Genomic DNA, 22,136 nt, shown 5'->3' with positions numbered 1-22,136 from the left:
GTGTATCTGAATGGTGCCACCTCAGAAAAAATACCAAAATTTAATGTACTGCCTTCATCTCAGTTGTCAGCTGCTCCTGGGCATTTCCTTCAGGTGTTGAGTCCAGGTTGGTCTGGAGAAAGATGATGTTGCTGAGAGGCTGCTCCTGGTTTCTGCCCAGCTCAAAGTGGTTCCTGGCTCTCCCTCAGATACAAAATGTTTCTTCCTTGCATAATTCACTCATAACTGCAGGTCTGACTAGGAGAAAAAAATCAGAACAGTATTACTATAAACAGAATTTCTTAAAACTTGGGATTTTTCACTGAACTTCAGCAGTTATGTTGACAAAACCTGTATTTGGAAGAGTAGGAGGCTATTTTTATAGTGCAGTTTTTAGTTTACTCTTTCTTATTGAGCACAGTAACGAAGATATGTAAAAGAATGCAGCTCATCTGCTCTTTCCGGAATAAATGGAAGAAAACCAGTAGGGCTTTATGTGCAATTAAATAGTTTTCTTATTCTTTTTTGTAATTCCTTTTAAAAAAACCCAGCAAACAAACCAAACTAAACAAACAGCTATTTTAGATATAAAGTATTCCATATGTTTATTTGGTTGCTTGCAATATTCTAGGGGAATAAATCCATATATGTTACTAGTTTTAAATATTTCCATTAGTAAGGAAACTATTTATAAAATCAAAAGTTTGATTTTTGCTTGCTTAAAAAAGTGGCAATTCATTGTTTGTTTCTCAGGATAATATTCATTCTTCTTTTCATTATTTACTGGTTTTTAAAAGTCTTCTGAGTGTCCTGCCTGGATAATAAAATAACTTGGAGTCACTTCAGAGACTGAAGATGCTTGTATTTGATTGCTTGTATGCAAGCAATAAAGATTGTGACATGGATCTAGGCAGTGTTGGTAAAAGTTTATTACACTTAGTTTTGATAGTACAAATTATTATCTAAGGTCATTCTTCCCTCTGTTTGTTTAAGTAGTTTGCACTTCATTAATGATTCACTAGAAGCATGAAAATGAGACTCAGTTAACTAATTGTAAATAACTTACTTTTTATAATGTATTTATAATGTATTGAGCATATTGTCAGTTCTAGCAACAATTCAGTGGCTTTCTCTCTCCACTGGCAATCTGCTTTGTAGGATTGTGTTTTCCAGAGAAGCTGATGATCCAGCATGGGAGGTGGAGGCTAGTAAGTTCCCTCTGGGGAGTTCAGTGGTGGTTTTTCTTGCAGGCTGATTTCAGAGCACAGGTGTAGTAGCCAGAGCACTACTTATGGATCAAGAGCTGGGCAGGAAGATGCTGCTTTCACACCTCTGGGAGCTTCCTTTCTTGTCAGACCTCATATGGAAGACAGTGTCCTTCCCATAGGCAGGGAGTAAAGGGTGGAAAGAATTCCCTTGTGCAGCAGGCAGTGTGATCAGCCTCGATGACTCCTAGCAGTAGCATTCTCTTTGAGGCCACTCATATCTGGCTGGAAAACCCACTTCTGTGCACTACCTCCTCTTAAAAAGCAAATCTAGTATTTTCTTGCTGTTTTAATGTCTCCTTTTTATTTTGGGGGGAAGGCTCTGAAAACAGTCTGAAAATAGCGCAAGGTTTTTAACCCAGGTGCCATTCAGACTCAGCAAGATGTAGCAAGGAAAGATTATTAGAGCAGTGACCCCAGATGTCAGAGATGATCCAAATCTTCCCTTCTTTGCTGTGTGTTGCATGTGCTAAACTGCCTTTCACCAGTCTGCTGGGAGCTCCTACCAGAACTGCATGGACTTGTATGGCTGTCCAGGCTCTGCAAGCCCCCCCAAGGATTTGGGGGGCTGTACTCACAGTTTATGTGATACTTGATTTGGACCTCCCTCTGCACTGCACTGCTGGGCCAGCAGAGGAGTGGCTCGTGCATCCCTGTAGAGCACTGCTGCTCTGCACACTGGGCTGCAGGCTCCTCTGCACACAGGCAATACCCTTTCCCTTCTGAAGTACTTTAAATGGCAAGATTCAGCTGCCCAGCACTTTCCCTCATTCACCTTGGAGCTTGTATCAGTGTTTGTCCATAAAGGGCTGTAGATAAGTTCCTAAGGCATAAAAACTAAGGCATATTCAAACTGAGTCCATCAGTGGTGGCAGCAGTGGGGAGGTGGTGGTTCCTTGCCCAGCTGTGCTGCTGCTGCTGGGAGCAGAGATGGGCTCTGGCAGACAGGGCTTTCAGGCCATACCCAGGGTCCAAGCTTGTCCCAGGAAGGTTGGCTGTCAGCTTCAGTTTTGTGAATGTTTATAAGTGTGGTTTGCCTTCTTTGTGAAACAAAGCAACTTAACTGCTTAAAAAAAAGCAGTACATGCTGCCTATTTCTGAGGTCAGCATGATCACTTTCATTGATGACACAAACACTAGGAGCAGCACAGAGTCTGGATCTGTTCCTTTTCCTGCTGGGAATTCTGGAATAAGTGATGTGCATGAGCTACCTTAACTGTGATGATTAGACAGCATATTGCTGTGTGACTCATGTTTTTCATTGCTGTTACCATGGCTGTTACAGCTACCTTGTGAGATGTTTATATGAATATTTTTTATAGAATTGAAGTGGTGGTGTTAACAAGTGTTGGGGATCTTTGCGAGCTGTGTTTAAAGACAGTGTTTTAAAAATACTGAAATTGTTCTGATCCATGGGAAATCTTGTTTAATACTTAGAAAGCTATTTCTGTTTTTCTTATCATGAAGCAGAAGGAAATGTGTTTAGCTGTAGGCACTGCCTCTAAAAGCCACCATCATTTTGTTATTCAGTCACAAGAATCTAATGTAAATCCTTGTTATCCTGTTTGTTTTTTTTTTTTTTTTTTTGTTACTGTGTTGGATTTGGGGGGGTGGGGAATTCTTTGATGATTTTGAACCATTACAAACTGTGAAATAGCCATTGTCTTTCAATATATAACACCAGAAGAGATGTACCTCCTCTTTTATACAGAAGATATATTATTTTAAACCTAGTTGAATACCTATAACTGTGGCACCTACCTTACATCTGCACAACATAACTAGTTTACTTGAAGAAAAATACATGTTTTTCTACCATTTTGTTGGGTTTTTACTAAAGATTACTATAATCACGTCTTCTTCCTAGTTTAGGACTTTATATATAGATGAACTTTCACATATTAATGCAGCATTTTCATGACAATGAAGATCGTTTAGCAATCCCCAAGTTCCAGCTTTTATTTCCAGTACAAATAACATTGATCAGACCGGGGGGTTTGGTTTTGTTATGGTGACAAATTTAAAAGATCTCTTTAGCTCTCTTAAAAATGATGTGATGTTTGAATCATTCATTAAACTTGCTTATCCTGTTCACTTTTAATTCTTTAAGTTTCATGTTATTTTTTTTACAGAAGTTATTTTAATTTGCAATTTAATCTGTGTTCCCAAGTCTGTTATATTTGTTTTCATTTGCTTTTCATTTAAAACTGACAACCAGACAGAAAACATATAGCATTCACAGTTTTGGTCTTTCCATGTATGTGGCTATGTTCAGAAGCAGTACATAAGAAAGGCCTGTTGATTTGCAGACTAATCAGTGTTGGTGTTTGTCACTGCAGAGTGCTCACCTGGCCATGATCGACACGCTCATGATGGCTTACACTGTGGAGATGATCAGCGTCGAGAAAGTCATCGCATGCACTCAGCAGTACTCAACCTTCTTCCAAGCTACAGAGGTACCCTATGACATTGAGGATGCTGTCATGTACTGGATAAACAAGGTAGGAGTGCTGGAAAAGCAAGCTGGGGTTTTCTTTGTTATCTGTATAATTCAGTTAGAGATGAGAGGCTAAGATGTGTATTTGTGTACGTAGGTATATCAGGACTGTTCTGATAGAGACTGTTCCTGCATCTGCTCTTGATGGAATATAGAAAGAAAAGTTTGCAGAAAGAAGTTAAACATGTGTGGACCAAATAAATGGGAAGTCTAAATGAATGCTGGAATATATACTACATATGACATCTCAGGTGTCACTGTCGTGTTGAGATGTCACAGTGCCCGCTCAAGGGTCTCTTTTTGGCTCTTTATAAGTTGTCATCTCCCTGTGTACTTTGTCATGATTTAAACCCAAAGGTATTCTGTTTGTTTGAACACATCTTGCTTGAAGTGATCTACCTTCACTGCATAATCAAATCAAGTGACAAGGACACCCTGTTAATCAAATGTGACTGAACATAATAAAGGAAAGGTTATTTTGTACAATGTAAAGCTAACAAGCAGTGACCTTAGACTGCATCCAGGACTGACATTTGTTTCAGGGCTATAGTCTGAAATGTTTGGTTTGTCTCTTTAGTTCTGTGTTCATGATATATAGACCTTTTGAAGAACTTCTAATTTCTGTGACTTGTTTCTTAGAACAGGCAACTGAATGAACTATTTTGTCTCTAGGTAAATGAGCATTTGAAAGACATCATGGAACAGGAGCAAAAACTAAAGGAGCATCACAGTGCAGAATCTGCAGGAGGTCAAAAGGTAGGTGGAGGAGTTAAAATATGTTAAGCAAGAATGAGCATTTATCTGTAAACAGGCATTGAGCTTTTAACTGCTTGTTAAAGAAAGCAAACTTGTAGTAATAATTTCATTATTAGTTTTATCACTTTCATGAAAGTACACATTTAAAAATAAAACTAACAGAGTTGCACTTTTTATAGCCAGTTGTCCTTTCTGACAAATAAATCTTTGATAGCAGGGAAACATCTGTTACATTAGTGCTAAGAAATTTAAGAATAATGACTACTTTTGAGTGAATTAAAACCCCTGAGAGTTCTGATATGAAAAAGACCAGAACATTTTGTCATGGTTTTTAATTTTTTTTTCCTTGTGTATTGCATGAATGTCAAAAGAGAGATCTGTACATGATATCATGGGAAGGATTGCTTTGGCTATGATCCAAAATACTGGTTGACTACAGGTTTTATTATCTATAAAATAAAAAAAAGATTGTTTGATTCCCTTTCCTAACAGGATTTTTTTTCTTTTGTTTGCAGAGCTCAGTTAATTCAGTAGCATTATATGCCCATCAAAATACATAGGGATAGCAGACAGTTCCAGAGTGTGTAAAATCCCTTGCTTCAGAAAGATCCTTTACCCTAGTGTGATATAACTCTTACTGAAGAATTGGTAATCAGTCTGAACACCTTTTGGATTTATCCCTGCACGTGAATGCAGAGCAGATTTCCAAGCTGCTGCAAGGCTGTAATCCTCCTTCCCAGCCTGGCCTGTTCTCACCTAAGCTGCTGCCTCCTTTTCAGTGCCACTCTGAGGGAGTGGCAGGTTACCAGCCTGGATTCAATGCTCAGCTTCAAAAAACGTGACTGTAGTGAATATCTTTGCATTGGTAGGGGTTTTTTAATGTAAGGAATGCCAATGAAGGCTAATGAGACTCAGTGAAAGAAAATGGTGGTTGTTACAATAATAGTGTGACCCTGGTGCACACACCCTGCCATGGAAAATTTAAACTGTGTTCAGTAGTGATAGTAGCATAGAAGTCTGGAGAATAAGATGTCCTTGGCAAGTTCATTTCTCAAATTTAGATAAAACAAAGTAAACAGAGGCCAGAGAGATAACCTGTGTTCCTCTGTCCTCTAGTGGTTTTTCTTTTTCCTGAAAATAATGGTAGGATGTTTTATGTGGTTTGTAGGTCATTTGGAAAGATGAGAGCAATTTTGAAAAGCAAAACTGCATGAGAGTATGATAAACAAATATATATCAAAGTGAAAACTATTGTCAGAGCAATTCCATAAAATTATCTGATTTTTAAAAATTCTGTAATATTTATTTTCACTTATAGTTTGCAACTTATATTAGGAGTAAAAGGATACAATTTTTAGTTTATAATTTATCTTCACTCTCAGCATTTTAAAATAAATTATTGAAAGATTTATATAGTCTGTAACTGATCCCATAAATGGACTTAGGGGAATAACACATTTACCTAAAAAATGGTATTGTGGTGTTTTGGATGAGTTGTGAAGCTGTAACAGAACAGAAGAGCCCGGTTTTGTTGACCGGGGTACAAATGCATTGGCAAAATAGCAAAATGAAACAGTTGCCAAATCATTGAAAAAATGTATATTTAAAGCCCTCTCTTCTGTACACTGAATTTTTGATACTATTCTCCCAGGTATATGTTATGTTTTTTGGCTCACTAGGGAATCAGCTGCACATTGTCAAGTAAGGTATTCTGTGCTTGGGGGCTGTATTAGCATAAGGATTATTTAACTGCAGGTTTTCTTTGAGAACCTGTTCAACTGATGGTTAATTTACTGCTGTGGTATCTCAGCTTTTTTTTTAGTCATTTGTCTCACAGTGTTTCCCAAGTTTCCACTTACTCTTCTTAAAGGTAATGGTCACTGCATGCATGCAAACATCTGAGGTTTAGAAACATGTGAAACATCCCAAATAAACCCTGAATTTCTTAACTGAGGATTGTACTGGATGCTGGCTTTACAAGGAAAACTAATGCAGGTGCATTGGATGAGTCCATTGCATGCAATCAGATTTAAATTCTGAATGCCCCTTCTGCTGATTAGAGATGGCCAAGCAAACATGGGAAGAATCCATAATTTTAGTCATCAGGGAAAGCTCTTCTTTAGGTTTAATTTCTGGTCAAGAAGCAGGAAAATTAGGTACCTATAAGGTGAAACAAAGTTAACATGTCAATTTTAAAATCATTTCATCATTTCCTACAGTTACACATTTGTAAATTCATCAGTTGTGAAAAATAATTTCAGAGTAGCCCTCAAGCCTGCCAGACTGTGTTACTGTGTTGTTATAGAACTGTGGTGAATCTTTTTCAACAAAGAGTAAATTTCTACATCAAATACAGATTATTGGATGCTACAAATTATAAAATATTCCTGTTTTATATGTCTGGATAGATAAAATCAGTATTAACAGATTATGAGGTTGATTTTGTTTTCTTTCCCCGTCTCCTGCTACTAGCTGTCTGTAGAAGATAAGAGAGGAAGGAGTGTGTATGATTTTTAGTTCCAGGTAGTCCTCTGTGGACCTTGATCAGCTGGTGATTTATGGTAACCTCATCTTTTTCTGGTAGAGTCTGCATCTCTTTTCAGAATTAGGATTTCAAGTTTTGTAGTAAATAGCTTTGATTTTCAGGCTTCCACCGAATAATATGTAGTGAATGTACAGTTGCACTGATTAAATTGCTGGTTTTCAGTGTAGTTGGAGCTTTCCCAAAAACATGTTGTTCTTCTGTCTGCTTCTGTGGTTTAGAGTGAATCAGTCTTAACAGATTTAAGTCAAATGCAAATCCTATGAGAGAAACAAATGTAACTTCATTTAAGTACCTGAATTCTTCAAACTTTTTGTAAGATCAGTTTAAACAGTGCAACCTCTTGTGTGAAGGTAAAACACTAACACTGTAGTTCCACTTTCCACTAGAATTTAATGTTTCATAAATCCACACTGCTACCAAAAGCTAACCTGTCAAGAAGAAAAGTTTGCAGCAGAATCAGCTTCTTGATCCAGTCAGTGCACAGCTGCATGAACACAAATGATGGTGCAAGGAAGATGGCAGAAACAAGCAGTTAATGAAAGGCATGACTATCGTGTTTTGGCACCATGAGTTTATGTGGAAATAAATTTATCATAGCCATGTTTCAAACTTTTTGTTAGGAGGGATAAAAAAAAAAATCACAGTGTAAAACCATAGGCTCTCAACCTGAGGGACTGTTTTGTTCTTTCAGCTTTTTTGGTTGGTTGGTTGTTTTGTGGGATTTTATTTTGGTTTTGTTGTTGTTGTTTTAAATATTGGGAAGAAGTCAGCCAGGATTCTCTGCTTGTTTCATAGTGACTTATTCTTGTGAAGTTCCAGGGCAAAGTTTATTCTTGCTGATCTGAAGTGACAGTTCAACAGCCACTGAATTCCCAGGTTGTCCAAGACACTTCAGCTTTTCTTTAATCTCTTTTTCTTTATGTGGCCTTAGAAAATGTATACTTATAAATCTTATAGTATGTTTGAACTTAAATTTTAAAAGTCTTTCACCTCTTTGAAGCATATTCATAGTCATCTCAATCATAGTTTCAACCAGGTGAATAAATAAAAATATATCTTGGATTACTAGTTTTGAGTTGTTACTGTTAGGGAGAGCTGGTCTTTGGAATTGAAACAAATGTGTGCTTTTTCCAAAGAGTACTTTTTCAGCCTAGCCTCCACATTGGTAGACTTTTTGAGTCCAGGTCTGAAATGCACTGCACTTTGATAAATGCAAGAACAACGTTCCTGTCAGTGTTAAATAGAATAACAGGCAGCCTAGGTCTGATCTCAGCCAGTTTAGCCAAAACCTTGCTTTATAATAGGGTTTAGGATTCCTGATTGCAGTTGAAAATTGTTTTTCAGTGAGATTAAGGGAAACTGAATCCTGTGTAAAGGGTTTGACAGAAATGTCCAGAGCCACACACTGACGTGCATCTTATAGTTGATTTCTTCTAAGTGCCTTAGGGATTCTTCCCTGCTGTGATCCAGTGACATGGAGGAGAGAAGGATGTTGAGAATAGCTGTGTTACTGCTGCACACCCATTAGTGCACAAGAGCTTTTCTCCATAAAAGCTCTGTATCATTAGTACAGTTGTTTTCAAGGTTTTGTAGAAGCACAGTATTTTAACAACTACATAAATAATAAGGTTTCATAGCAGTTTGTTCCATGGTAGTTTTAAACTGCATTTTTACCATTTCCAGAAAATATTTATCTTCATTAAAAACAAAATAATTGTTTCCTGCACTTTGCAAGTGGGTTTGATTTTTATTTTTCTACAATGAAATCAATGGAGTGTTGACATTTTCTGTGTGTATTTATAGTACTGGTACATAATATTTTTATTCTTAATACTAGAAGTATTATGCCAGAGGAGAAAAAATCAGTGTGCTTCAGATTAGTATTTTTTTTGATTGTGTAGGAGTTTAGAGGTTTATGTATTAGTTCTGATAATTCCTCTGCCAGTAGTCAAAACTCCATCTACATTTCAGGTCATTGCACATCATGCAGCTGATGCTAATGTGATTTGTCATTGTAAAAATATAACTGCCTGTACCTCTTGTCCTGAAAACTGTCATATGATTGTTTAAAAATATTGTTGAATGTTACTGTTTGGCTTGAAGAAACTAACACAAGCTTCACTGCAGTTGGGTGTACTGTACTACAGTGTGTTTATCCCTTTCTTCATTGCTTTAGCTTCCCTGCTTCCCCATGTGTGCTGCTGGAGTTCATTTTGATACTTGTGATATCATGACTTCAAGTCTCAAATGAATTCTTCAGTCGGATTGCATATGTAGAGTACAATTAGATGTGTGAAAGCATTTCATAAAACTGCATTGATCTGACAATCTTTGCTGTTCATGTGGGAAAATTATAATGTTGATCTACAAGGAGTGCAGACATATTTCTCCAGTGTTATTGCTGCTAATTAGCTCAATATGCAGAGGTTACAGTGCACTTATGCTTGCCATTAAATTACAACTCACTGTTTTACAAAACTGAGAATGTTAAAGAAAATTGCTTTATAAAAGTAATTTATGAAATCTGATAAAATGTTCCTTTTTTTTTTTTTTCCCCTCTGCTTTTTGCTTTTATCCTTTTTTCCTACTGCTTCCTCTGAAGTCTCCTACCAAATGGTTTTGGAAACTGGTTCCTGTAAGTTTGCCCAACTGCTTCACTTTGATCAAATTGCTTATTTTGGGAATGGCTTTGTCCATGTCATGCTGGTCTAATCACTCATTTCATTTATCTGTATGAGATAATTTTATAAGAGATTGCCCTGCAAAGGAGTGCATACCTGCAGAAGCCTGTTTTGCAAGGTAATCTGTGCAAAAGAAATGTGAGATATGATGCTGGATAAGGAATTACTTTTCAAGCAGTCAGTGGGTTTGTACAAGGCAGTGCTACCTGTTATTAACTCATGTCCAATGAACATTTATAAATTACTTTTTCGTAAACTTTCAGTAAACACATGCTATTTGATACCAATTGTCTTCTAAAAGGAGACTTGCAGAAGTAGCTTTTGATTGTTGATGCTACATGCAATCTAAAATCTTATTTATTCTAAGCATATGCAATCATTACACCATTCATCTAGAATTCCCCATTTTTTCAGCTGATTTAAGACTGCTGTTAATCTCTCCCCACACAAAGTGACCCAAAGCAACCTACTTTTAGTGAGACTATAATTTCACTAAAAGTAATAAAAAATATTTTTTCATATCTGCAGTAATATAAAGTTTGTTTTCTCTGTGCTGTGCCACCTTAGGGTTATCATTATTTTCCTCCATCATGTAGGAATTTACACTTGATGTGCATTTAGGTTGTTTATTTGGCAAGGTTTGGCTGGGAACAGCTCTTAAGGTATATGCAGAATTGATACTTCTGATCTGAGTTCCAAAGAACTAATTCCCATTTACCATTGCTCTAAAGATTACCAAATAATTGATCTAGCAGTCCCGCAGATGTTTGTTGCCATAACTAATGAAACACTGTCCTTACATTGCAAAAGAAATTGAAAATAACAAGGCAGTTGCATGTAGACAACAAGAAAAATCACTCTGTGTCTGGAAAAGTAATTCAAAGGTAGTGTCTCCAGCAGGCTGAGCAGTGTTCAGACTCCTGACAGTCTCTGTGGGCAACTGCTCTGTGAAAGTACCTATTACACTTGTGACACACACACAGATACTCTGCTCTTCACAGTACAGCCCATTAATTTTGTTTTGGAGTTAAGGGAGTATAACTAATTGGAGGGAATAATGCAGAAAAAATAAGATGGACCATGATATCACAAATTTTTTGTCTTTTTCGTCAAAGTAAGGCTACTTGAAAACAGTTTCAGAATGTCTGTGTTCTGTTTTTGTCTGTGGTGTTGGTTTACTAGTGAGTATCTTGCTTTGCATAAAAATGATATTCGAGTCTAAAATACTCCATCTGTTGGAAAGCTAACTCCAGTTTGCCTGCCACTTATCGGTAAACAACTTGAATTAGTGGTATTTATGTTACTTTGTGTTGTTAGCTCAGTAGAGATGCAGTTAAACCCCAAGTGCTACTGATAATACTCAGGCTGCTCTATCACTTGAGCCACTCTTCTGTCTCTCCCCTTTAGAATAGAGCACTTTTCATAGTAACAGACATTCCTGAGCATAGAGGCAGCTAAAACCTCTGATAAGTACATTTACAACATGTTATCTAGTGTATGGTAAATGTGTAAGAGCATTCATTCTTAATGATTAGCTCTGAATACACACATCACTTAAGAGAGAGTAGCTGGTGTGCTGTTCATCTTTAACTGACCTTGTTTCTAGGCAAGTGTCTTGACTATGCCTAGACTAGGTTAAGTGGAATAAGCTCAAAGATGCTAAATCAGGATGGTTTAGGATCTCAGAAACAACAAGGCTGTATTACCATTTGTTACAATTAGCTCTAGGGCTTTATAATGTAGAAGTTAATCTTTTGCATTATTGTATATATAAATTTAGTAGCAAATACTGCAGCTGATGAGAAGAGTTTCTTCAAATGGAAGTTTATTTAAAATGCAGTGTAATTACCAGTGTTTTTCATTTTTTCAGTATAATTTCTTAAATCTTTTCAACCAAATTGAAATATGATGCCTGCTACACAGTGATGAACCTAGCAGATCAGGTTATATGAGTTTATATTTCCTGAAGTAATGTTCCTGGCATTCTCTACAATGGCTTGAATCCTCTGTGTCCACTTCAAAGATATGACACAGTTTCTAGCATGGGTGGGCACTGTTCATGAGGCCAGTGAAGGCATCATCAAAGTGCAGTGTACTTTTTCACAGGATTTACTGTGCAACATCACTACATTGTCAATTTCAAATATTTTTGAATACTCCATTAAAAGATACTATTCAAAAGAAAAGAATATATAAATTAAACAGAGCTTGTAGAATCATGATGTTCAGTCCATCTGCATCTTGTATCTGTTAACATTATTGATGTTTAGTCGTAATTAAATTATGATACTTCCAAGACTTAATTTCAGTCATGTTGAGGGGGACATACATGGACATAAAAACATGGAATTTGAAACTTAGAGCATTTTCATCATAGTGGGTCACTGGATTGCAATAGAGCGAGAGAGATTAAAATTTCACTGCAATTATAATTGACCTATTTCATTATATATACTAGGGAATATTAAGAACATGAAGAAAAGAATATTAATAATGCATAACAGGAACATGATTTTTGTTTGGTGTGAATGTTTTCTCTAGCACACAAAAATGGGATTTCCATTTTTATAAAGCGTATTTGGCACACAAATGCAACTACACTGAAAGCATAAACTAACGACTAAGTCTTAGGGGGGGTTTTAAATATTAATTGGTTGAGGTACAAGTTCTCTGGGCCAAGCACAAGCCCTTTATTTTTCTATAACTGGTGTGGCTGCTGTTGCCAGATTAGGCTTTTAGTTCTTAGGCCAGTTAGGGGACACTGACATTCACTAAAATAATGCCATGTGATCCTTGACAGAAATCCAGTGACAGTAAGTACAGCCCTCGGGGTGAGTCTGTGGTTCCACAGACCTTTTTGCATGCACACTTGGCCTAAACAATTCCTACTCCTCCATAAAACCTCCATCCCTGCTCATGCACTCATTCACTGCAGAAACACAGGAGGAGAGGGTTGCTGTAGCTGGACCAATGGTTTTGGTAAAGTCCCATCAGTAATTGTTCCAGCACGGCCAAAAGGTGGAGAGTGGGAGGTAAGAACAGTCAGTTTTAGCCTTGCTGGGAAGAGTGATTTCCACAAAGACTTCTGAGAGTCCCTTCAGGGAGACTTGCAGTTCAGAGTGTATAGATGCATTTAGATAGCATAAGATTAACTCAAACTCTCTGCACAGGTAGTTCTGTGGTATGAGTACAGCAGTAACCCTTCACTACTGTTTTAAAAAGGTCTTGGTAAATAATACTAACAAATTAAAATCTATACCACTTTCTTCCACCTCCATTTGTTTTCTGAGGAAGTAGTGAAAAAAAATAGGAATGATGTTAAGTCCATTTTTTCAGTAAGCCCTCTTCTCTTATCACAAAAAACACCCACAAGCCATTGAAAATATATTCACTGCAGATAAATGCTATATTGATGTTCTAACCTAAGGATCTCTTTATATGCTGACTGGATTTTTGAAATATTTCCATTTATTACTGGGTCACTGCATGGTCATAACTGTTGACCATTAATATTTCTCTATGTTTGTGACTGCTTACACATTTTAGTAATAAAAATGGAGTTGATCAAATGCAGATTTCCTTGTTTCTGAATTTGTCATGAGTCAGTTGTATGAATAAGATTTTGGGCAAAATACTTAGGTGTGTTAACTTCAGAGTCCTGTGACTTGCCAGTAAACTGAAGTTGCAGTTGTCCTAGTTGAGACAAGGGCTTGTCTCACTATGTTTGCACACAGATAATTTTTGATTGTATAATAATGACTGCTGAATTTTAATTAAGGTATAGAATGTTATTTAATTTAGTCTGCTATAGAGAGATCATCAAAACTTGGTAGTTTGGAAGGCTAAGTTCAGTATTAGCATTGTTCCTTTCCTCTTGGATATTATTAAGATAATTATTAGATATTAGAATATTAGATACTATATTATCCTGTTCAAAATGTAGCATGGCATGAATAGTTTTCGGAAATAGAATAGCTATTTCTTGAATACTGCTTTTTCACTAACAGTGTAAAACCTACAGTATGACTCTGTTTCTTCATAGGTTTCAGAGCCTTTCTTTCTCTAAATGTCTCCATTTCAAATTGTAGGCTCGTTACCGGAAGGAGCAAACGTTGCTGAAGCAGCTGCCCTGCATTCCCTTGGTGGAGAATCTGCTGAAGGATGGTACAGATGGTTGTGCTCTAGCAGCCCTGATCCACTTCTACTGTCCAGATATCATTAAACTGGAGGGTAGGTCTGGTGTGTCTCTCAGCTTGTATACATGGCCATAAAAGTTTGAATGTTTGTGTTTGAGAACTGTGTGAAGGAAGGTGCTTAAATGCAGTACACAGCAGGCACAATTCGAATGTGGTGGGTTTCATATAAACTTTGTGCCTATTTCTTTTTATATTTTAAATGAAAGGAGCCCAGGTCTCCTTCCCTGGTGTGCTTGCTTTTATGTTGCCACACTAAAATAAACATACTTGAAACCACCTGCAAAACTCTTATTATTGAAGCTGCATAAGTGCTTTTTGTGCATCTGAGCAGTTACAGATATAAAACTTGGAAGAGTTTAGAGCTAGGCTCTGCATAGCTTCACTGCATGGCAAATAGTTGCTCTGTATTCTGAGCTTTTAGTTCACCTGAGATCTATCTGAATCATTTACAGAGTAACCAAAAATGTACAGTGTAGAATGTATTGCTGTCATGCTGTTCTATAATAGCAATTGTCTGTGATGATGAGCAGCTTCATCTCATTCTTTTGCTCAGGAGCCTGGTAAAGTTACACCTTCCTCTTGGCAACTAAGAGCTGTAGAATGTCTTGGCAGCTAACACCCATCATTTTCTGCCTGTGTTCTTTCTATGATACCTTTGATGTCGTGGGAACACTTATACAGAAACATCCTGAGAAATGCAGGAATATGGAGAAGGGTTTAGAGCTTGCTAAGGACTGAAATCTGGAATTCATATTCACAGCCACTTTATAGGGAGCTTTCAGCACAGGAGCCATTGAAGATGAAAGGCACAAAGATGCATTCATTCACCTTTCTTCTGCAGCTTGAGAATTTTGATAAATAGAACTTTCAATTTACATAAACATAGCAGCCAAATGCATACTATTACATGAGATTAGGGAAGAGTTAGAACTTGGGTGGTATTGACTGTGGTAACACCTGGTGCCTCTGTCCTGTTCCAGCATGGCTGAGAACACAGACACTCTGAAAGGTCTGGTGTGCCCTGCGTGACCAGCACCTTCCCCCAGCATCTGCCTTTGGACAGGGCAAGGCACATGTCATCTTTGGAACTTCAGTTTTAATATTCTTGTTAGGTGTCCTGACATCATCTTCCCTAAAGATACAAATGTGCATGTTATTGTCTCAGAAGTAAATTCAAAGGGATTCCAAAGCAGCTGGAAACACTTTAATAAGATTTTGCTCATCTTCCCTGTACTTAGGTAATAGTTTTTGTTGCATGTTGAATTTTACTGAGGTTTGGTTCTGTACTGAAACTGAAGAAGGCAGGTAATAAAAATACATATGCAAAAATGCTAACAAATGCATTAACAAAAAAGAAAAAAGTATTCTAGGGTTCTCTGTAGTCTGAAATAGCATTAAGTCTTCATTTCACTTTCAAATCTAGGTTTCCTTGAAGGAATACAGAACGAGAAAGGACTCCCATCGAGTCAAGAAGTTGACTCTTGTACAAAATTATATAATCCCTTTCTTGAATTTATCTTGTTCCATCTTAAAACTGTCAAACTGTTGAAAATCTGTACTCTTCTTACCCACTGTTCCTTTTTTTTACATGATTTTAAATTTCATTCTTGGTTTTTATCAACCTGTTCTTGGTTTTTACATAACCTGTTTTACGTGCCTTGGTTGTTCCTGCAGCAGTATCCTTTGGTTTGAATAGTTTCTAATCTGATGTTCACATTTTTGATGTTTTCTTCCTCTTCTTTTAGCCCAGGCTACTGAACCAAGCCTTTTCAGTCTCCCTTGCTGAAGTGGATTTCCATTCTCATTGTTATCCTCAATAGTCTTCCTCTGTAACTTGTCTAGTTTGGGTTTACTGTTCTTGACTGTAGAGGGTTGTAATCATACAGAAAAATCTAGACTGACATCCCGTTCCTGCTTTGTTTAGTGCTCCTCTGTCACTGCTGGAGATGGATTTTAGCATCATGTTAGTTTTTTCCAAAGCTGCATGATGCCAAAGGCACACATGTCTCCACTGGCTACTAGGTGATAACTCCCTGCTCCATATCACCTTCAGTCAGTGAATCACATTAGAATTTTATTAGATTCAAATGTATGACTTCACATTTTGCATTTCTGAATTTAATCTCATTTCAGTCAGTTTAGTCAAACGTTTTTTCCTATTGATCATCATCTGTGGATTTGGAATTATGGACTATGTCTGATTTTCTTCAGTGTGGGAATCCTTATCCTGCTGGGATCAAAGTAGATTCCTTTTATGAAGAAACCCTTTATCCTTAACAATTCAAAACTTATGTGGAGTTCTGTCATACATTGTTGCTTTAGCAAAAAAATCTGATTCATGCTCTGGAAGTATATTTAATTCTTTTCTTCAGTCCTTTTTTTTAAGAGGACTGTCTTTTTTTCATGGGACTCCTTATTGCTACTTAGCTTTCCAAGAAGCAATTATAAAAAGACAAGAGAGACTATCTGGGCTTAAATACTAGTCAGAGAATACTGTGTAACTGCACAAGTCTGTTCACAGCCACCCCTGCTTTGTCTTTAAATGGCTCTTTCAGAGAGTGATAATTCATATAACAGCTTTCAGCTCCTTGGAAAATCTCATCTCAAACATCTCAATCCACAAAAAAGAATACCTAAGGCCAGGCTGGCTTTTTGTGAAGATTCAGCCTTGTTGATGCTAAAATGTGTTCTTGTTTAAGGACAAAGAACTAATGAGAAATGTATACAAAAACGTGTCTATTTCTTACTGCTATTGCTCTACAGAAAACCTAATTATAAAAAGAAAATGTATTAGTGATTAGATGTATTTTTTCATTACATGGAAATAGCTGGGTGATAGAATAACTTATATTTTCACAAAAGGCAAAACAGAAACAAATTAACTTCTCAACAGTGAAAAACAAAATTAATTTTTACAAAAATATCTAAAGGTTTAGAAATGAAAAGATAAAATGTAAATTAATAGTTTCTTTAATTTCTGAATTAGAAAAATAAAAGTCTCTGGTGGGGAGGGTTTGGAGCAGAAATTATGTCTGAAATTATCCAGTAAATGCTTCTGAATCTGTAAAAGCCAAAAAGCAGTTTTTTGCAAATCTGGAGTTGTATCTAATCTTTGCTTGTTTTCTTCTTTTTTAGATATTTGTTTGAAAGATACAATGTCTTTAGCTGACAGCCTGTATAATCTACAGCTGATTCAAGAATTTTGTCAGGAATACCTCAACCAGTGTTGCCATTTCAGTCTTGAGGATATGCTCTATGCAGCTTCTTCAGTAAAGGTAAAAATAAAACAATTAAACAAAAAATGCAAGCAACATCCACAGAACTGTTTTGTTAATGCTATGTTTAGTCTTTTATAGTCTGCTTGTGTATGGCTTCTCTTGGGACACAGCATGCAGGACACAAATTTCAGCAGAATGAAAAGCCACCTTCTTTTGGCCATTGTTTTCCTAGTAATTTCAAAGGTTTTTTCAAAAAGCACTTGTGAAGGGATTTGTAAGAGCTTTGATTTTGTGCAAAATGATTTCCCACTTTATCTTCTTTCTTATTGATTAATAGTTGAAGTCTGTAATCTGCACTATTTCTGTTGAAATGTAATAGTGATCTGCATTGGTTTAAATGTATCAAGGCCTTAACAAAGGGTGGAAATATTAAGGACTTGTTTATGGAGTTATCACTCACTGTTCTTACTCATTTCTGTATACACAATTTCTTGGGATTTAATCTTAAAGCTCTTTTACTTTTGTAAAAGTCTAAATTTCTGAGTTAATTTCTGAGTTAAATTTTTTGAACAACCAATGCCCTGATGCCCCAAATACGAGCAGCAACACAATTCCAACAAAAACAGTTGTTTGAATAAGCAATTAAGTATATTCCATCAATCTAAGATTTTGCTCTTTTAGAAAGAGGAAAATAAAATATTATTCTGTAATTCTTTCAGCCTATGCAGAAATAAAAGGAGCACCTGAATGATTTCTTGTCTAATTGTAATTTTAATTTTTCATTATTATGTTTCACCAAGACTTTCTTCTATATAAAACACACTTCATTTGCTTAAGATTCTTGTTGGCTTGCCTTTAGGGAATGAAATATTATTTTTCTGAAGTCAGCATATCCATTGCAGATGGGATGTAATTGGTTTCTAAATATCTGGGTCATTTCCCTGCTTTTATGATTTTCTAGCAATCTCACAAGCAGAGTCACTGAGGCCAGAGCTTGAATACAGCTTTGTTGTCTCCTGTAGGGTTGAACCCAATCCTTTCCAAATAAGTAATGAGCTGCCAGGGTGAGTAAGGGCAGTAGGACCTAAGTCTAGACTACTTAGCTGTTGCTGGTTTATTTTGTGTGTACAAAGTTGTGTAGTGCTTTCAGGCAGCTTTTGGTGGTGTTAGATTTCACATGCAGTGATCTGCCTCCGTGCTGGTGAAGTCTGCTGCATTGCAGTCTGCCTTGGCTGCACCTCCTGTCCTACAGCCACACTCAGTGGGCTTGAGCAGGACTCCTTCACTGCATTTTGATGGTTTCTCTCTGCTTACAGATCCATGGAATAAATGCAACTGATTATTCTTGTTTTGATTCATGACAATTGGTCATACCGTTCTTGTAGTAATGCCTTGAATTATTTCTCAAACCTGTATGCACTAGGAAGCTTCAATTACAAAAAAACAAACTATAGTAAATATTTTGTCAATATCCCAATGCATCAGACTTTACACTTTTAACTTAGTGATTTTGCTGTTTCTGAACACTGGTTTTAGACAGGATTTAGAGTTCTTTCAAAGAGTTAGAGTATTTCTAGATCTGAGAAAGCCCTTTTGTGATCATGTTTTTACAAGCTGCTGTGGCATGGATGCTTATTTAGATGTAAATGCTACAAAGCAAGGCTGCCGAGTTCTTCTTCTAAAACTTGGCATGGAAAGTTCAGCTAGTGTTGTAAACTCTGTTTTTCCAGTGTTAAGAATTAATTTGTTTAAAAAATAAATTAATTGTTAAAGGAGTTCCTCCTTAGTTTTCCAGTGCATCTGAGTAGAGTAAATTTTAATAAATGTGTTTATTCTCCAATGAATTTTATTGTCACTTTAAACAACCTTGTACTGTGAATGGATATTTTAAATATTGCACATTGAGTTACACTGGTTTGTGGAAGCTACTCATATCAGCCTACAAAATGTACATAGTATGAAGTCTTAGGATTTGTAGAGGTGTGTGTTTGTTAATCAGTAGAAATTCCTGTCTGTTTTCAGAGTGGCTCATAGTGCACAGTAGGTGCCACTGTGCTTCTGGCTTACAAACCTCTTACATTCAGAGTGGTGACAGAAAAAGTAAAAAATACCAACTGCTGATATCTTACTGGAAAAAGCCTCAAGAAAAAAAATCTCAGCAGAATTTTTAGATTTACAGTGGTGGTCCTAGAAATTACAGTAGGTATCCTGGCTTGCTGCTGGTTCTTGAGAAGGAAGAGAGCAGAACCTCTTCTTAAGTGATCCAGCACAAACTACATACCTTACATTCTTCCCAGGGCACCTTGCACTGTCCTGGTACATTAAATCAAGGGAGGTTAGAGATAGGATATGATGCAGAAATTTAGTGCAGCGCTTGACCAAGGTGACACAGCCTGATTTCAGTTTTTCCATCAAAATGCACAAAAAGACAGTGACTTCACTTAGGCATCCTAAGTCTTTGATAGAGGCTCTGAGATTTCCCAGCAGATGAAACTTGCCTTAGTTCTGGTTTAGCACAGAGGAGAAATAAGCTTTGTCTGGATTTCTAGACAGCTTTAATGTGTCATAATCAAAGGAAGCAGAAAGTTTTGTTGCTCCTTATTGCCTGTTTCTTCTCCTCTAAGAAAAATACATTTTTAAAGTTCTTCATAAGATGTTTACTAAGGCAGGGCTACTGATATTAAAGAAAAAAATATTTCAATACATTCCATGGATGCTTGGAGCACCACCAGGGGACTATACTGGTTCTTGGTTGTTATCCTTTGAGACAGACAAACACAAGAAGAGAGTGATTACATAAAAATAATCACAATGTTTTCTGAATCCTCCCTGCATATTTAACAAGGGGAAATAATAGAAATCTCAAGTCTGTCTTTCGTTTGCTTTTTTGCAGATTGCTTTTTTGCCCTTCTCCTGTAAGCAGTTTTATCTTCAGACAGGAATTATTTTTTAAGTATCTGGTTCTTCACCTATATCTGGGAAAGTACACAGAGCTAAAGGAACTGTTTCATTGTGACTTGACACACACTTGTGTTGCCTTTTCAAAGAACAAGTTTGTAGAGATAGAAAACCTTGCATAAGGTGCCATCAGAAGAAGTATGAAGCACCCTGGAGAACCCTAAAGACTTCCTTATTGCTTTGTCCCAGCAGTTGATTAGCACTGTGATATAATAGGAGATCCGTAGCATTTGTGCTTTGATTGTTCAATGGAATGCATAATTACCATATGGATGTTGTGTGGTCACTGAAGAGAAAGAATTAAAATAAATATCTCACATCTTCCATTTGTCACATGAGATACATGGAAATGATTTCTAAAAGAGTTAAAAAACACATCTTTGGTTGTAATTGATTCGATTCTTGATAATTTCAGATCATTATCTACCACTTTATTCTAGTAGGGCCATAGGCTTCAAATCTAAAACCAAATCATTTAGGAGGTTAATGGTCAAAGAGGGGATTGACTGACAGCTGGAATCATTTGGTGCCTGCCATGATTTGAGAATTTACCCAGGAACTTGGCATTGCATCAATTGTTAATTGTTGTCTTTCGTAAGTGTTCCTTTACCCAAGCCTTTACAAATGTGTAGGTTTGTGTTTTATTTTCTTAAATAGTGATCCTAAATTTCTACTCATTTAATGTACACATGTTGTACATTCCCTCTTTGCTGATAGAGGATTGATGGTGAGACTCAGACCATACTATTAGAACACTTCTTATTAATTCAACTGCCATTATCAGTAGCATGACTCAGTTATTATCACACACAGCACTCATTTGCTCCCAGAGTTCACACACACAGAGTCAGTTTTACTGGGTTGGAGCCCAGCCCCATGATGTCCCAGAAGCAGGGGCTCATAGTGACCCACCAGTGGCTTTGGGGAGCACGTGCAGAAAGTTTCTCAAGGGGTCCATTTGTCCCTTGGGGTGTGTATGTACATACAATCTTTGTCTGCTTGTAATAACTGCTGCTCCTGTAGGGAGCTGGCTGAGTCCTGCTGCTCTGAGCGTGTGGGTTCCTGGGCATTCAGCAGGGCCACGGGGCTCTGCAGCCTTGCTGCTCTTTCAGGGGGGATTGCACCTCCTTCAGCACAGCTGCTGCTTCTCTGGCTGCTCTTTGCTGAGATCTCTAGAGTCTGCTCACCCAAGCTCATGCAGAAGGCATATTTGTTAGAAGGAAAGCTTTCAGAATGTGAAATGATGCAAATCTGAAAGATGATTGCTGTGGCTTGGCTGAAAGGGCGTTCCTCTGACCTAGATGTGGGCCAGACTCCAAACTGCAGAATCACAACTAAGCACATGGAATAGGTACCTGATTTTTGCACCTCATTACTAACCAGAGTGGCAGAAAAAACATTTGCACTGTCAAAATCTTTTTTGATTCAGATCCAGAACTTCTTTGTTTTTTCCCACTGCCAAATTGAACAGGAGTATATGATATCTGAAGGGTTGATGATCTTGAAGGTCTCTTCCAACCTAGTCATTCTGTGATTCATATTAAAAAATATTTATTGCACTTGAGCAGTTTTGAATACTTGTACTTTCTGATGTAATATCGATGGTGTTTATTTGTAAATAACATAAGCAGAGGCTGCAGTCAGCACCAGAGATGTGAAAAATAGTGTTCAAATACATTGCATAGGTAAATCCTAGAAATCCAGGGCTGTGCAATGTCCACATGTGTTGCACAGGTTTCCCACCCACTGCCAGCCAGGCTGCTCACCTAAGCCTGAGCTGGCAATTGGAACCCCTTAAGGACCTGGGAGAGCAGCTGGCTGTGCTTGGTGAGGCACTTATTCTGTATGGTGGGAGTCAGTTCAGCCATTTCATTCCCATCTGGCTGGGTTAAAACGATTGAGAATCAGGAATTAAAAGTAAGATTCAACCAGGGAACAGTTTTTTGAGACAGTTTCTCCCTGAGATGGACCAAATGTTCCTGACTCATTATTTAAAGGGAAGCAGCGTGGTTTGCTTTCACTGATGTTAATCAGCCATTCT

General features: G+C 37.2%; 1 protein-coding gene across 4 annotated transcripts in view; it reads left to right on the top strand.

The window, feature by feature from the left end:
• The window catches only part of CAMSAP2 (calmodulin regulated spectrin associated protein family member 2), a 79,871-nt gene that overhangs the window by 35,418 nt on the left and 22,317 nt on the right, over positions 1-22,136 (top strand). For 2 of the 4 annotated variants that reach the window (XM_059854425.1, XM_059854427.1), the window contains exons 3-7: positions 3,584-3,745; positions 4,414-4,497; positions 9,645-9,677; positions 13,812-13,953; positions 17,055-17,194. In XM_059854425.1, the coding sequence (XP_059710408.1) occupies positions 3,584-3,745; positions 4,414-4,497; positions 9,645-9,677; positions 13,812-13,953; positions 17,055-17,194 (561 nt within the window). The remainder of the gene's footprint in view (positions 1-3,583; positions 3,746-4,413; positions 4,498-9,644; positions 9,678-13,811; positions 13,954-17,054; positions 17,195-22,136) is intronic. The other 2 variants (XM_059854428.1, XM_059854429.1) reach the window with 1 other exon arrangement.

Source organism: Haemorhous mexicanus, chromosome 9 (genome assembly GCF_027477595.1).
Source record: "Haemorhous mexicanus isolate bHaeMex1 chromosome 9, bHaeMex1.pri, whole genome shotgun sequence".
In the NCBI taxonomy this organism is placed as follows: domain Eukaryota; kingdom Metazoa; phylum Chordata; class Aves; order Passeriformes; family Fringillidae; genus Haemorhous; species Haemorhous mexicanus.
This window is presented reverse-complemented; position numbering and strand designations above follow the sequence as displayed.